At 48.1% G+C, this 16,485-nt stretch overlaps 1 protein-coding gene and 1 long non-coding RNA gene across 3 annotated transcripts; one reads left to right on the forward strand and one right to left on the reverse strand.

The window, feature by feature from the left end:
- Positions 1–1,001: 1,001 nt before the first annotated feature.
- On the forward strand, positions 1,002–6,364 carry ADCYAP1 (adenylate cyclase activating polypeptide 1). Of its 2 annotated transcripts, none has more exons than XM_068191071.1 (5): positions 1,002–1,155; positions 2,470–2,577; positions 4,450–4,584; positions 5,076–5,171; positions 6,060–6,364. In XM_068191071.1, exons 2-5 carry the CDS (start codon positions 2,477–2,479, stop codon positions 6,244–6,246), a joined length of 519 nt encoding a protein of 172 aa, XP_068047172.1. In that variant the 5' UTR covers positions 1,002–1,155; positions 2,470–2,476; the 3' UTR covers positions 6,247–6,364. The 2 variants fall into 2 exon arrangements, with proteins under 2 accessions (XP_068047172.1, XP_068047162.1); XM_068191061.1 differs by lacking the exon at positions 1,002–1,155 and adding an exon at positions 1,311–2,129.
- Positions 6,365–6,926: 562 nt separating this feature from the next.
- LOC137474475 (uncharacterized) lies at positions 6,927–9,628 on the reverse strand. The gene is made up of 2 exons (XR_010999371.1): positions 8,379–9,628; positions 6,927–7,642 (listed from the first exon to the last, which is right to left on the reverse strand). It is a non-coding gene; the product is annotated as an uncharacterized lncRNA (long non-coding RNA).
- Positions 9,629–16,485: the final 6,857 nt, after the last annotated feature.

The raw sequence follows: 16,485 nt of genomic DNA on the forward strand, positions 1-16,485 counted from the left end.
CCCGGGATCGCATCGTTGGCCATTTCTACGGGAATCATTTATTCACGTCAAATTTCCTTTATCTCCGGAAAATATTGAAACCTTAAATGACTGTAATAGGAATGTAATTGTATGGTGTGTTTTTTGTTGTTGTTGTTTTTGAGAAATCGATTTGGGCTCAAATAACTCATCCAAGCATGTTACACCAAACCCATTCAAATAGGAAACAGGAGAACTATATTATTGCTGCTTCCGGAACGCTCTGGTTATGATCCCAATAATTAAAATGTCTAGTAATGGCTCCTGAAGCCTGTATTTCTTTGGGTAATTCTCGGAAATGAAGGGCACATTTTCGGTCGCGGAGGGAGGGGACTGCGGAGACGAGCAGCAATTGTAGCGGCTGGGAGACCGCCGATGGCCCGCGCCCGGCGCATCACTTCGGGGGAAAATTATTCCGGCGGCGGGGAAGTCCCCAGAGAAGGGATTTCCTTCCCGGTCCCTCCGGCAAATCAACTTTTTTTTTTTTTTTTTTTTTCTTTTTCTTTTTTTTTTCCCTCATGGCGATGCTCTTCCCTCCCTCTCTGCCAAGCGCTGCGAGCCGCACATCTGTCTCTGCACAAGGCGGAGAAACGAAAGGGAAGGGCCACGGGAGTGAGGGGAAAAGCTGCCCCCTCCTCCCCGGGCAGAGCCGGCAGAGCGTGGGACCCTCCCTACGGCGGGGCCGCGGGGCTTGTCCCTTACGCCCCGCGGCTTCAATACACGCAGAGCGGTCATGGCGCTGCTGGCTTCCCCCGGGGGGGAGCCTTGTGTAATGGGAACAATATTAGCAATCCTCAAAAAAAAAAAAAAAAAAAGGAAAATGAAAAGACAAAGAAAAGAGAGCAAAGAAAAAAAAAAAAAGAAAAAATTAAAGGGGGGCCTGGGGACAAAAAAAATTAAGCACTTATATTCTTAAATCTCCGCGGAAGTGGGGGTTTCCGCACCGGGGCTGCTCCGCCTGCGCGCTCAGAGCCGGGCGGCTCCGCGGGGGCCTGCGCCCAGCGGCGGCCCCGGGCTGTGTGTGGGGTGAGCTGGCTCCGCGGAAAGACCCGGAGCAAAGCCGTGGGGGAACCCAACAAGCCCGGGGACCCCCGCCCCACCCCTAACTGCTCTCCTCCGCTTCCCTTCCCACGTCAGGTAAAACTTTACTGTGGCGAACACGCTTTTATGTTTGCGCGGTGGGGCTTTTCTGAGTGTTTGTTTGATTGTTAGGTTTTATTTTTCCTTTTTTTTTTTGGGGGGGGGGGGGAGGAAGTGTGAGTTGGTGTTTATGAGAAGCTTTATGACTCCTGATAAGCTCATCTTTGAGGACGACACAGAACTGTGTTCCTTGAGGAATTGGGGTGGTGACGTCTTTTCTGATACCCGATTATTACGTGACTGAGGAAAAAAAAAAAGGCATTTGATTCATGAATAAAAATCCGGACACCACTACGGGGGCAACAAACAATATTGCCCGTCCTCTAAGGTGACAAGCAGGCGAATGTTTACGAAGAGGGCTCTTGCTGAAGCGGGGTGTTTGCAAAGATTTTCTTGCTAATTGCGTATCAGACGGAAGGCTGCGGAAGGCTGGTCAAGTTTGGAGCCACCGAGCAGGAGAAGAGAAGGCTGAAGGCGCTCAGTGAGGGGAGAGATCTGGGGAAGACAACATCGCACGCAGCCAGCCCGCAGCTCCCGCCTCCGCTCTCTCCCGGACTCGCTCGCTCTCTTCCCTCTTCCCCAGCGCTCGGTTCTCCGGCGACATCTCGCTCCATCCCTCTTACTCAATTACCTTGTAGACTCCACTCCAGATCTGTGCTGCTACCTGCAAACTTTTTTCCTTTATCTTTTTTCCCCGCTTCCTCTCTCTCTTTTTCTTTTTGGAGTGGATAGCCCTAAAACCAGCAAACAACTAACTGCTGCCGCTTCTGCATCTTCTGCATCCTGCCGGTCCTTTGCCCACAGGAGAGGCGATGTCACGAGGGTTTTAACTCCTTTTGGACGCAACTTGGGCGAGAGGTCGATTTCTCTCCCCCTGCCCATTTTGGGTCTTTATTTTTTTTTCCCCTCAAGACCTGCCGTTTTAGTTTCGCAGCCAAACGCTCTCAGTGCCGGGTGTCTAGAGTTTAATGGTAAGGACACGAGGTGGCTCGCCGGGCCTTCCCGCAGCGGTCCCGGGGCAGGCGGGCGGGCACCGACGGGGCGGGCGGCGGCCGCAGTTCTCTGCGCCGGGCACCGCTCTGCTCCTCTCCGAGCCGCTCCGCGCTGGCACCCGGCTGCCCAGGGCGCTTGTCTCCCGGGGCCGCTCTGCCTCATTTTCCGGCAGCAGAGACCAGGGGTTTGGTGAGCCGTGGGGTGGTTTCTTTGTGGTTTTGTTAGTGAATTTTTTGTTTATTTGTTTTCGGGTTTTTTGTTTTGTTTTGTTTGTTTGTTTGTTTGTTTTTACATCAGTTTCCTTTCCCTCCCGTACAGAGTGGCAATGTGTAGCAAAGCGATCTTAGCACTCCTGGTCTATGGCATAATAATGCACTGCAGCGTCTACTGCTCACCTGCGGCCGGACTTCAGTACCCGGCGCTCAGGTAGGTCCGTCAGCTGTCCGGGAGCTCCGTCGGGACCATTTCAGCCCCCCTCAGTCCCAGCTTAGCTAAGGGCAGAGGAATCTTACCAGGGAGGAAAATGAGAGGGGATGTGGAGTAGAGTTACCAAAGGAAATCCCCTCCACTTGGGTTGTGTGTCCACCCCCTCCACCAGCTGCACTGGCATCCCCCAGCTCCTCTCCTCGGGACCCCGGCACTGTAACCCACGGCCTCTTGTGGTGGAGTCCCCGGGAGTGGGGCACCTGTTCTTCTGCGTGTCGGCGGCAGCGGGCCGAGGTCCCGGTTGCATGTCGACGGGGCCCAAAAGCTTCTCTCCCTTCTGCCCCCTGTCCTGCGAGGCCCTTGGCAACCTCTGGTTACCCGCAGCTCGCCCAGGGTAAGGGCCAAGCATCGCCTGTCCGGCTCAGGGGGAGCGGGGCGCGGGAACGGGTGCGCCGTTGCCTGCGAGCATGTGAGAGCTGTCAAGCTGGTATTGGAGCTGGTGGGGATTCGGTCTCTTACCCTGTTTACCTGTCTGTGTATGACAGCCCTTCTCAAGAGGGAAAGGGGCTGGCACAAGGTTGTTTGGTTTTCTATGTTCGAAGTTGTCTTGCTGGGCTCCAGCGCAGGCTGATGCCTGTGCTGTCCCTTTCCAGCTGGGAGCCGTGGGCGTTTGAATTCTTCTGTGTTTGGGGCAAGAGTGGAGGACCCCCAGAAGCACCAGCACAAGGGAGTTTCCTACGCTGGTCTGCGGCTGGGGGCTCAGGGTACCCGGTCCGGGACGGCCGATGGCAGCCTGTTCTCACCCTGCTTGTCTTCTGCTCGGGCGACCGGTGCTGCTTGGCTTGGGGGGAGTTTTGGGCTCGGTGCTGTCGTCCTGCTCCACCGGCGCTTGGCTCTGTTCCGGGGTGCCCTGCGGGGGTCACTGCCGTGCGGTGAGCGGAGATGAAGGGGCGCGGGGGGTGTGATTCCGGAAGCGCAAGGTTGCCCGAGGTGGGGGTCTTTTTTGGGGCTCCGAGGTGTCCTTGCAGTAACCGGGAGCCTGTCGGAGCTAGCTCGGAGCAGCCCCCGTCATCTTCCTGGGCAGTGCGGCTAGGGGGCAGCGGGCTCGGTGGCCTGAGAGGCCATTAGCCGGCAGCAAGTCGGCTTTCTTCATTCAAGCGCCTGAATTAGCAGGAGTGAAACACTTTAGCGGCATCTATTATTAATACCTCCGCTAAAGCTCACAGACAAAAATAGCTGCCTGTAACGTGCAATGACCTACATCGTACTGCAGAGAGGGAGGCAGAGAGCGGGGGCTGGGGGGCTGGGACACACACAAAACTGGCGAGATCTCAAAGGGCAGAGGCACCATTCAACGAAAAACAACAGGCGAAGCCCCCCCGTCCCGGCGGGCGCTGCGGGGAGGAGCGGGGCGCGGTCCCCGGCGGTGGGGCTGCCGCTCACCGCCCCGTCTCGGCCGCGGAGGCTGCTCGGCTCCAGCCCAGCCCCTGGCACACAAACGCGTGTGTGCGCGGCAGCCTGCGCGCCTGGGCGTGCGCTCCGCTTGGGAAGCACCAGCCACGGCTGTGGCAGAGAGGGGATGTTTCTCGGGCCGGGGCGTGGGCCGCGGAGGGCGGGGGGAGGGGGGCATGTTTGGGGGGTTTCTTGGAGCACGCCTGACGGCGGGTGTGTTCCCTCCCCCGCGGTCCTGCCCCGCAGAGGAGAGGGCGGGGATGAGGAGCGGGCGGGTGCAGGGAGGGGATGGGGCAGTCGGACGGGGCTCCCGGGGCTCCCGGGTCGGCTACGCCAAGGGGCGGCCACCGAAGCAGCCGGAAGCCGGCAGCGGGGAGTGGAGCCCGGCTGACTCCTTCTCCTTGCTGCTCTCGTTGCCAGGCTGGAGGATGAAGTCTATGACGAGGACGGGAACACCCTGCAGGACTTCGCCTACGACCAAGAGCCCCTCGGTATAGCGAATCCGTCCTCCATGATCGGCGAGATGTACACCTTGTATTACCCACCGGAAAAGAGGTGACTGCAACTCGCGGGGTTTCAGGCGTGATTTTGGAGTAGGGAGAAAAACGGGTCTGGCAGAACCGATTGGGGGAAAAAATAGAAATGATACCTGACAGGCAAACAGCAACAACACCAAAATAGAAATCCCGAACCCAAACAAACGACAATACTGCCCAGGTCCCGGTGCCCAGTGTAAAGCTCAGAAGAAACGGAAAAGCCGCCTTACCTCCAGCAGCGCGGGGGAGGGAGAGGGGGAGCCGCCCGCGCCGAGGAGGGCTAGCGATGCTCCCGCAAACGGAGCAGAAATGCCCAGCCGGCGCGGAACCGAGCGAGCGCGGCGGGGAGGGATCTGGGTGGGGACGAGGGGTCCCGGGGGACGCGGGGAGATGCCGCCCTCCGCTCGCTGGCGGAGAGGGATGGTCACCGCTGCCGCCCGGGCTCTCGCAACCCGCCGCAGCCGGCTCCCGGGCCTCGCCGCTCACCCGCGGGCTCTTCCCTCTGCCCAGGCACGCCGATGGGATCTTCAACAAAGCCTACAGGAAACTCCTGGGCCAGTTATCTGCCAGGAAATATCTGCACTCCCTGATGGCCAAGCGGGTCGGGTAAGGCTCTCTGCTTGTTCTTTTTCGCGGTGGGCGCTGGTGCTGCTGCAGCGGAGGCGCTGGAAGGGCCGCGGCTGGGGGGAACAAAGCTGCCCCGGCCGGGGTCGGGAGTGCGTTGCGCCCACGATGAGTCTGGTGGAGTCCGGCTCCCCAAGCACCGGCTGCCCCTGGCCGCTCCCGGTGCAGCGTGAGCCTGGTTGTCAGCGCGGGTGTTCGCAGAGGTTGGTTTGGGTTACTATGCTCGGGCATACGGATATATATGTATGTATATATATATAGATATATAGATATAGATATAGATATAGATATAGATAGATATAGATATATTCACACACATGCGTGTGTATCTAGCTATATATCTATATCTATATCGATAGCTGTCTCCATAAATTTTTATAATCAACCGATTTAAAATTAGCAAGTTGGGCAGTCCTTACGGTTTGCTGGGGGGAGCAGCTTATCGAGAGCGATGATCGAGGGCTCAGCTGCAGCAGCGGAGGCTCGGTTGAAGCCCTGCGCACCCCCAGCCGCCGGGCGGGGCTCCCCGGGGCTCCCCGCCGCCGGCGGGGCAGGGGCGAGCCCGGTGCCACCGGCTGCCCTTCGGCAGAAGGTAACACGTTAATGAAGCCCCAAGGAGAGCAGCTTTCGCGGCGGCAATGAATAATTCATGGAGGGGAGATATTGTCTCTCCCGCCGCCGCCACTTGCGCCCACAGCGTCGGCACCGGGTTTCGGCGCGGCCTTTGTCTCCCCGCGCATCTTCCGCGCAACGTGTTGCGCCGGGGCCGCGACCGGCGCGGGGCTGCGCAGGGCAGGGGGCGGCGCGGTGGGGCGCGGAGGGGGGCGGAGCGGCCCCGCCTGATGCAGCTGTGCTTCTCGGTGCTTGCAGCGGTGCCAGCGGCGGCCTGGGGGACGATGCGGAACCGCTGACCAAGCGGCACATAGACGGCATCTTCACGGACAGCTACAGCCGCTACCGGAAACAAATGGCTGTCAAGAAATACCTAGCAGCCGTCCTGGGGAAAAGGTATAAACAAAGAGTTAAAAACAAAGGACGCCGAGTAGCGTATTTGTAGCGATGTGAGTAACCAGCCACTCCTGTGTATACAAAGTCCTAAGAGAGAGAGAGAGAGAGAGAGAGAGAGAGAGAGAGATAAACCCAACAACAACAACAAAATCTAAACAAAAACAAAAGTCATTTCCAAACTGACTGAACAATCACCGCTCCTGTGTTATCTAAACATGTATTTATGTATGAAGTAAAGCCATTAAATGAATATTTTGATAATAATATTGTTTTTCTTTTGTACAAAAAGCACTAGAGAAACGCACAGATCTACTTTGTGGACCAATCATTAAGTTATATATAATATATAAATATATATATATAAATACTACTAAGAATAGTAAAGAACAATTCTTCATGAAAAGCCTGCACAACAACAAGAATTCGCCTGAGCTGTTTATGTTTTTATATAAAATAAATAGAAAAAAAGAGACAATCATTGTTTTGAATATTACTCCTATTTTTGTAACAGAAATTAAAAGGATAGTATTTTTATCCGAGACAGGGTCGAAGACATTAATTTTCACCATTTGCTACTGTACATAGAGAAGGATGACCTGCTCCCAGGGGGATTATGAGGAAATTGATTTGGGAGAATTGGTGAAGTAGATTCTTCCCCTGGTGAGTCTCAAGGCTCCTTTGCCACTAGCCTCTCTGGAGGGGCAGCGTCCCCTTTCTTCTAGATTTCGATTATTTTTTTTTCTCTCCTGCTTTCTTTGATTCCGGTTGTATCTCTATTAGTGTACCCTCAAACAATGAGCTTAGAGGATAATTATCTTGTGAAAACAACAGCTCGATCCAAATTGTGCATCTCTGTTGCCTGTTGGAGGGAGAAATAGTTAAAAACCCCAAAACTAAAATAATAATAACAAAAAAAAAAAAAAAAAAAAAATCAAAACAAAACCAAAAATAGCCAAACTCAAAACCCCAACCCCAAAATCCCGAACCAGCAGCAAGGGCAGTGAGTAGTAAGCCCCGTGCACTGCTCTTCTGGCTGTCTGGGCAGAGTTGCAGAACAAAGCCAAAGCAGAGACAGGACCCGTTTGGAAAGAGTGGGGAAGTGAGCGGGGGGCGGCCCCCGGCGCGCCCCGGGCCGGAGCCTGTACCGGAGCCGGTTCCGTAAGGGTCGAGGTAAGACGAGGCGATCCCACCTCCGATCCGCTACCCAACTGCCCCGGGCAGCTCGGTACTGGACCTGGATGCAAAGTACAGTGTGTTACTCTCCAGTGCTGTCCATGCTTCTCATCATGTGTAATAATGAGCAGGGTTCTCGCCTTTGCATTTTTCGGTCGGAGTTGCTCTTTTCTTTGATTGCTTTTTCTTGTAGGACCTCCTGCCTCTCATCCTCTCTTCGAACTTTTCCGAGCTCTGTTTAACCCACCTGAGTCACCTTTTTGGGTTATGTTCTTTTTGGAAAAAAAAAAAAAAAAGATTGTGAACGCTCTCTCACTCCTTTGTTCTGTTTTATGCAAGCTCTTATTGTACAAGTTTAGGAACCCCTGTTGTAGCTACCACTAAAGAATTATGCACTACTACGAAAGTTTTTGTTCCTTGTTTATTGAGTTTGGAGGTAAAATGTATTTTTCTACATTCTGGCTTATTGCTTAGTAAAATTTATTTCATAAAACAAACTTTTGTCATAAAAGAATGTGTAGTGTTCACCTGTGGTCCGGTTTCTAACGAGATAAACCATTTTCACCTCATCTCTCTATGTACGGACTCCTATCTTACCGTCTGCCCGGGGGCTGGTCCCGTCCCCCGCCCGGGCCGGGAGCGAAGGAGGACACGTAGGTACCCGCTTCCTTCCAGCTCACCACACAAACCTTACAGGAGTCTTTCCAAAGACAAAACGAGCCCCGCATCCAAGACGTCGGAAAGCAACCCCCCAAATCCCCCAACAAACCCTCGCGGGTAAAACCTTCCTTCCCCGGCCAGGAGGAGCGGAGCGGGCCGGGCAGAGCCCGTCGGGGCGGGCAGACGCTGCCGGCACCGCCCGTCCGGGCTGCGCTCGCTGCCGGCACCGCCCGCCCGCGCTGCCCCGGCGGCTCCGGCCGCCCCGCCCGCGCTGCCGGCCCGCCCGGGCGCGCTCCCGGGGCGCAGGGACGCGGGGCGCAGTGTGCAGCTTTCGTGCCTTCTCTTCACCTTGTAAATCGCCACGAGTTCACGGATGGCATTTAGTGGCCCTACGATGCTGCAACACATCGGCTTGCGTTTTAGTCGTCCTTCTGTTCTTTGGCCATGGGCAGAGTGCGCTGTGTTTGTGTCGGCTGTGGTATAATGACATAGGGCTCTCTTGACGTTTTGTTTATAACCTTATCAGTTAGAGTTCAGTGGCTAGTCGCAAGCATTATGAAGTGATCACCTAGGTTATTATCCTTTGTACGATTTCTTTTTTTTTTTTCCAGAAACGCCAACAGCCTTACCAAAATTTGATCAGATTTGACATACAGTCATAGTAGGTAGATGTTAGTCTTGGAGAACTTATTTTGTGTGCAAATGAATATAAAAAGAACTTAAACAAAATATTATTACACACATGATATCTATAACTAGGACTTTGATAACTGTTATATAAAGTGTGTAAAGTTTGTATTAATAAATTTTTGTAAACAATGCAATTTTGTCTAATGTTTGGGGGAGAGAAATCTAGAGCCTAACAGTGAAAGCTGCACTTCATTTAATTTGTTTTTTAATTAGTTCATTATATGGCAGAATTCTTCTACAGTGTTTCATGCCTGGGATATCTTTTTCATTAAGTTTCCACATTTTATCACCTCTACTCTGTTCGAGTAAACTAATCAGAACTGCTGGAGTAAGGAGCCTAGTCCCACACACATCAGCTCAAAACACTCTATAAAATATGCAGACCAAACTAGTCGGCGCCTATGGTCCATTCCTCTAACAATTCCTGTGCTTAGAAGCCGTTTATTTCAAGCGGAATTGGTATGTTTGATGAGATCTTCTCCTAATCCGCTTTTAATGAACATTCTGTATGCCATAATGTGCTTTCAAGCATCACCTGGCTTGGGCAACGGCAGCATCTTTCTTCGGATTGAAGATGTACTAGCTGTCCTAAAAAATTACACTGCAACACGACAAAGAATTCCTTGAGTTTTTGAGGATAGTACATGGCTACAGCAAAAAGGCTCAGGGTAGTTTGTTGGTACAAAGTGGAGGTCAGAACCCAAATCTTCACTTTAGCTTAGCAATAGCTGCTTTTGTTAATTATTTTTATCTCCGGGACTTTACTCAAGGATGTTGAAAAGTAACAGCAATTTAGTTTAAACTAAATTCTATTTCTTTCTGAGACTGTACAATTCAAAAACAAAGCACAGGAATTTAAATTACAATTTCCTAGCAATTTATTTTTCAAAATCCAAGTCCAGGATTTGAGACAGGCTGGCCATATCCTCTTTGCCTTCATTCACCTTCATTGCCTAGAATTCACCTTCTAAACTGTTTTCAACGACAGTATTTTTCTGACAAACTGGAAAACACTGGGAGAACTTAGCTGATGATGTCAATGGTATGTGTTAGGAGTTACTACAAAGTGAGATAAAAGTGTTGATTAAATGCAGACCAGGTCAGAGAAGAATGCCAACCCCCCATGCCTCCCAGAACATACCTGTTGAGGGGAGGGGGAGATGTGAATGATTTCCCAGACTTACAACATAACAAAATCCAGCCACTGTTTCCCAAAAAAAGCATGCAGCAAACAACTGCTCTTAAGCTTATTCTGGGTTCACACATAACTACACTGCATTTCCTGCCCATCAAAACTGAAAATGTGATTAAGACTACCAATCTGGATACCTTCTTCATATTGGTAGCCAAAGGATGAAACTTAGGATCGGTCCACCTGAAAAGTAAGGTCTTCATCAAGTCCTGGTATTTATTGAAGATGTGCAAAAGATGGAAATTCTGCTGTAAATCAAATAGAGATAGTCCTAGCCTCACTCTACTGAAGTTCCTTTTTACCAAATCAAATACAATTTCATGGAAAAGCTCGGCTCAATTCCCAGTGAATTAAAGTGCCATCGTAAATGTTACTCTTGGAAAATGTGCAGTACTGAGTCTTACAGTATGAGTTTTGTGGGGATTACTGGAGTTCTGTATGCTGCTATACAGCTAGGAGCAGAAATGGATAAAACGGGCTGAGGAAACAAGAATGACTAGGCAAGACATGGTTCTGGAGCCTCATATTGTAAAAACCTCCTGACATTCAGTCAAAGTGATAAAATCCAGTTAGACAGTAAAGGCAGCTGCTGTAGATTCCATCCCTTGGAAATGCGGTACCACACCACATCTGTTACAGAGCTACATAGGTCATCAAAACATGAAAAGCTAATTTCTTTAGAGCCCTGTTGTAAACTCAGATGCAGCCAGTATCGGCCTTTCACAAGATTTGCTTGTGAGGGTGCTGATCTCCTCTCCACGTGCCTGCAGAACCTTTCAGTTTTCTTCAAAACATAAAGTTTGTCTATTTTCTATACTTGTTTTCACCTAGAATTAAGGAAAATGGGAAAACAGGAGCAAATCTGATCTTTTGGGGAACTTGCTCCTTCATACCTTTGAAGCTTACTTTTCAGTTATAGGATTAATAATTTAGTCTTCAGGAAAAACCTTCAGGGAAAACTCCTCCTGAAAAATGTAAGGGCCTCATACTTAGCCTCTAGAGCTACATGTCCTCTGAACTACACTCATGGATTTTTAAGACTCAAGCAGACTCATGGTCATCTACTCTGTTTTAGATAATACAGGGCATAGGATTTCATGGACTCATTCATTCAGCATTTAATGTCTGAAAGAGCTATTCTGTATGACAGCAATATCGATTCCAAGGCTAGCAGGGATGGCAAATTAACTGGATAAGTTGCTCCAAACGTGGCAGTTTAGCACTCTGTTCTTTGTCTCATTTTTGAGTTCAAGAGATTTGCAGCCTGCTGAAGAATCTCTAATGCCTGTAGATTTCCCTCTCCACATAAGTAGTCTTGGGCAGTGTTTTGCTCTCCTCTATGCCCTTTCTTTGAAGCTGTGAGGTTGATCTTTAAGTGCCCAGCATGAGGGAGATTTTCCTCAGGTGTCACTATCTATGAACCATTTGTATTTATTAACATCCTTGCTAAAGTGTTGAGACTAGAAATGGTTACAATACCATTAATAACAAGGACCACCTTCAGGATGTGACAAAAAGTAGCAACTTCTTTAACTCCTCCTTCTGCAGGTGCTGCTCATTGCTAACAAGGATTGCATTTGCTAACAAGGGTTGCATTTGCTCTCTCGGCCATTTTGCCATGCTGTGAGATCATGACCTGTTCATAATCTTCTCCCACAGCTAGCATCTTTTCCAGATGATTACTTCACATGTACAGAAGCCATGGCCTGGAAGTGACACCATGGTTCTTGATTCCTATTTTGTAATATTGTTTTATGTTGTATTAAAGCACTTTTTTTTTTCCAGTTATTTTACCTGAGCTATTACTTTGCAAAACATCCATTTTTTTCCTGCACAAAAACCATTATGTGCCATCTCAGCTGTCACCTGGCACCCATTTCTGCCACCTTTGGAAAGTAGACCCTTTCTAGCAATGCTTGTGTATTTGAGCATTGTGACACATGGGCTCAATCCTGCTGCAGTGCAGATCTGTCTAACTATTCCAGACAAGGATTTGGCCCACTTGTAAGAGCAAATCCAGAGCAAGTCAGAGTGACTCATAGCAGGTTGCTGGCCAGATCTCCTTTAGCACTTGGGTTCCTAGAGCAATCCCATACTGGCATAACTGAGGTCCCATTCACTATAAACCTATGTGGGACATTTGAAAGTACTTTTTGGTACAACCATGGCTCAGTTACTCACTTGGAACACACAGACAAGAAAAGTAGTTAATGATATGTAAATGATAATTTGGTTGAACTGCTAAGGTAGAATAAGTGGGAAACCTAATTCATCTTTTGAAATAATTAGTTAATTGGTTGCTGATAATATTCCTCCAAATGTAAAAATGGAATTTAGTTTTGAACAAGGATATTTGAGCACCAGAAATAGGACAGTTTACAAGCAGTGTAACCTACGTTTACCATTTATGCAATAGTATTTGTTGTGCAACTTCAATAATGAAGTATCTACAAGAGATAGAGGTATGGTTCTCTAAAACAGCATAATTCCTTTGTGAGGACCACAGCAAGAAGTTTTTTTTCTCTTCAGGCTCTGAGATGAGCTTCAGACATTCCACTTCAAAAAGAACTTCATGGAGATGCATGGTAGTATGAAATAGATGAGTGGGACAGAAAAATGACAGTCACTTCTGGTTTTTCTATGGTGTTGTCCAGTGTCTCAGTAGCAGGATATCACAGAATATCCTGTGTTGGAAGGGACCCATCAGGATCATCACGTCCAACTCCTGGCCTTGTGCAGGACACCTCAAAAATCACACCATGTCTGAGAGCATTTTCCATACTCTTCTTGACCTTTCTCAGGGTTGGTGCTGTGACCACTTCTCTGAGGAACCTGTCCCAGTACTTGACCACTCTAGGTAAAGAACCTTTTCTTGATATCCAACCTAAATCTCCCCTGACTCAGCTTCATGACATTTCCTTGTGTCCTGAAACTGGTCACCAGAGAGAAGAGATCAGTACCTGCCCCTCTGCTTCTTCTCGTGAGAATGTTGAAGACTACAATGAGGTCTCCCCTCAGTCTCCTCCTCTCCAGGCTGGACAAGCAAAGTGACCTAAGCTACACCCTGTGTGGCTTTTCCTCCAAATCCATCACCATCCTTATGCCTCTCCTTTGGACACTCTCTAAAAGCGTAATGTTATTTTTATCTTGTAGTGCCTGAAACTGCCCCCAGCACTCAAGTTGAGGCTGCCCCAGTGCAGAGCAGAGCAGGACAATCCCCTCCCTTGCCGGGCTGGTGGTGCTGTGCCTGATGCCCCCCAGGACATGCTTGGCCCTCCTGGCTGCCAGGGCACTGCTGACTCAGATTTAACTTGCCATCGACCGGGACCCCCAGGTCCCTTTTTGCAGCACTGCTTTCCAACCGTCTATACACACAACCAGGGTTTCCCATCTCATCTGCAGGTGCAGAATATCTGGCACTTTCCCTTGCTAAACTTCACACAGTTGGTGACTGCCCATGTCTCTAATTTGTTGACCTCTCTCTGCAGGGCTTCCCCGCCTTTGATGGAGTCAGCTCCTCCTAACTTAGTATCACTGGCAAACTTAGTATCCCTTCCAGTCCTGCTTCCAAGTAATTTATGAAGATGTTGAAGAGCACAGGGCCAAGGATGGAGCCCTGCAGAACTCCACTAGTGACAGGTTGCCAGTCTGGTATCACTCCAGTCGCTGTAACCCTTTGTGCCCAACCTGTAAGCCACTTACTCACTCATCATGTAACATGGTTGTCCAACTGTTTGCTGGACATTTTATCCAGAAGGATTCTGTGTCAGACAATACAAAAATCTTTGCTGAGGTCCAAAAAGATTACATCTACCAGCTTTCCTAGATCAGCTCAGTAGGTTACCCCGTCATACAGGGAAATCAGATTTGACAAGCAGGACTTTTCCCTCGTGAAGCCATGCTGGCTGACTGATGACTGCATTGTCCTTCAGGTATTTTTCCATACCTTCCAGAATAACCTTTTCCATGATTTTACTGGTCACCAAAGCAAGTTTGACAGGCCTGTAGTTTCTGGGCTCTTCCTTCTCATTCTTAAGAATTGTGACAACCATTTTCAGGAGTATATGAGGAACTCCATAGGTATAATTTGATGGGAAAGGATGTAGCATAAATAAACACCTTCCAGCTGACATCCCTAAAATGAAAATGTGAACTGGAGAAAGGAGAGGGACAATCAGAATTAACAGTTTTATGAGAAAGGAAATTTCCATTGCCATCTTCCGCAGACATCCAGGTAGGACCCTGTTCTTCTCATTTGTTGGACCAGCCACTTGGGAGTGGAGGACCTGCTGAATTCAGGTGCATGTTGAATGATAGAGATATTTTAACAAAACTTAATATATTTTTCCCTCTGTTACACATTTCTGAAAGTCTTGTGCTTTGTCGTCTGACTCTTTGCTCGTATCAGAAGGATTGGTCAGCATCATATCCTGTCCACGTTAGCAGGATTAATATGCTTCTCTGATAGCATATATCCATTCTGATATGCATATTTATAGATGGAGAGGGCAGACTGAGGAAATAGCTGCCTAGGCTAAAGGGTTTGCTATTCAAGATTTGACAACAGATCTAAATATATATTCATTTTGGACAGATTAGATTAGACTCAGCCTATGGATGGTCTCTGTTTTGACATTTATCTCCATGGTGAGAAGAATGGTTACTTTTGAGTGGTAGAGTTATGAATAAATGACTGCCTTTCCCCCAGGAGTGAAGATTAGTGTCACAAGAAATCAGCCATCATGTATGTTATATACTGAATGTGTACTCTCTCAGCTCTCACTGCTTGGATGGGATTGAAACTTTCCTGACAGTTTGAAATAATGAAGAGTGCTTGGGCGTTGTGGCAGTCAGGCTGCTCTGAAAACAGTTAAACTTCTAATCAGCTATGAACTCTTATGTCACCAGCAAAATAACAATATAAGCAAATGAAACTGTAAAAATAGCCCAAAGAAGTCTTTCTCTCCCTTGCTATGCATATATATATATATATATATATATATATATATATGCATATTTGCATGTATATACACATCTTTCTTAAGCAGACAAGGATGAGAACACATTATATTTCTGATATTTATGTATTGGCCATAGCTAAACTTAGACACAACATCTAATTTACACTGACGTCTTTCTTTAACAAGTTTTGTAAGAGGAATGATTTAAGTTCAAGGAAGTGCACTGAGTCATCTGCACGGTGGGCCAGTGGCTGATCTAAGTTTAGAATCAAGGGGAAGTTTGGATCTTCTGGCTCTAAGTTTTTCCCTTTACATCTCTGCTTTTCTCGTTCTCAGTGCTTAAAAACGGGGAAATTTTCTTCCTAATTTCTGTTCTTTTCTTACTTGATTTTTTAATGTACACTTGGTTCTTTAGACTTTTATAGTAAATCAGAGAGTTTAATTTAATGAGCTCTCTCAGTTTTTATAGTCAGGTTAGCTGATGACCTTGTAAATAGTACCTTGAGACATTTCAGTTTCAGGAGTGCTGAGATTAAAAAGCATAAATGAAAAATGTGAAGTCTATTCAAGTGATACCTGAGCAAAGCAGTGTTACCCAGTCTCAAGCAAAAAAAAAAAAAAAACAAAAAAAAAGAAGCTGAGTAAAGTCAGTCCAACTCGACCCACTGTCAGCACAACCTCTGTTCACATCTGACCAATATAAAACTACACACAGTCACTCTCTTCATGCCTCTTTTCACCCAAGACCTTCTGTGGGCCAATGAGTTTCCTGCCAGCCCAAGGGTATCATGCAGGTTATGGCACACCATAGCCGGAGGAATCCAGCTCATTTGTCCTCTGAGAGACACCTCTGAAACCAGACTCATGGCCTCAACAAGGGAAGACCAATGCTTTCTCTTCGTAAATGAGCTGCAGCCAGGCTGTTCCCAGGTTATGGGTCTTTTTCCTCTGTGTCAGACCCAGGATGCACTTCTTGTGCCACATTGGTTAGAGTTTCATGGGTTCCCCTCCAGTCTTTTGTCATCTGTCCCCAGCACAGTCCAACTGATAGATATTACAAGGCACAACTCATCTCTGATACAAATCAAATGGTTAATCTGCTTTTGTACAGCTCCTGTAGATTTTATCTATTTTTTTTTCTTGGGCTGATGAATACACAAAAACTAAGAAAGGCTGGCCTGACTCTCAAAGGTTACGCATGTTTAATAATTTCTGGTGTCTCTAGTTGATTTGGTGCATTGCTGTGCTTTCCATCAGGAAAGAGCCATGACACAGCTAAGAGGTGATTAAGCCCAGGACTTTGTGTAGCATGCTGTATGCAGGCAGGTGGAACAATTAGACTGAAAGGAAGCAGTTTTCTAGCTGTGTTTCACTTGCTATAATAAAATGTAGTTATGTTTTTTACCAGTTTCATTTTATTCCTTATATTTCAATGACAGACTTATTACACCGCTGTTTATGCATTTTTTTAAAGCTTAGTCATTGTTTAATCTTATAAACAGAGTCAGCTTCATGACTGATAGTTGTTGCACCTCACTTCATTATGAGAGTCTACCAGGGTGACCTCATACTGTTGTTATTTCCCAGTACAGCCAGTCACTCAGAAAAAATA

Source organism: Anomalospiza imberbis, chromosome 1 (genome assembly GCF_031753505.1).
Source record: "Anomalospiza imberbis isolate Cuckoo-Finch-1a 21T00152 chromosome 1, ASM3175350v1, whole genome shotgun sequence".
NCBI classification, from domain to species: Eukaryota; Metazoa; Chordata; class Aves; order Passeriformes; family Viduidae; genus Anomalospiza; species Anomalospiza imberbis.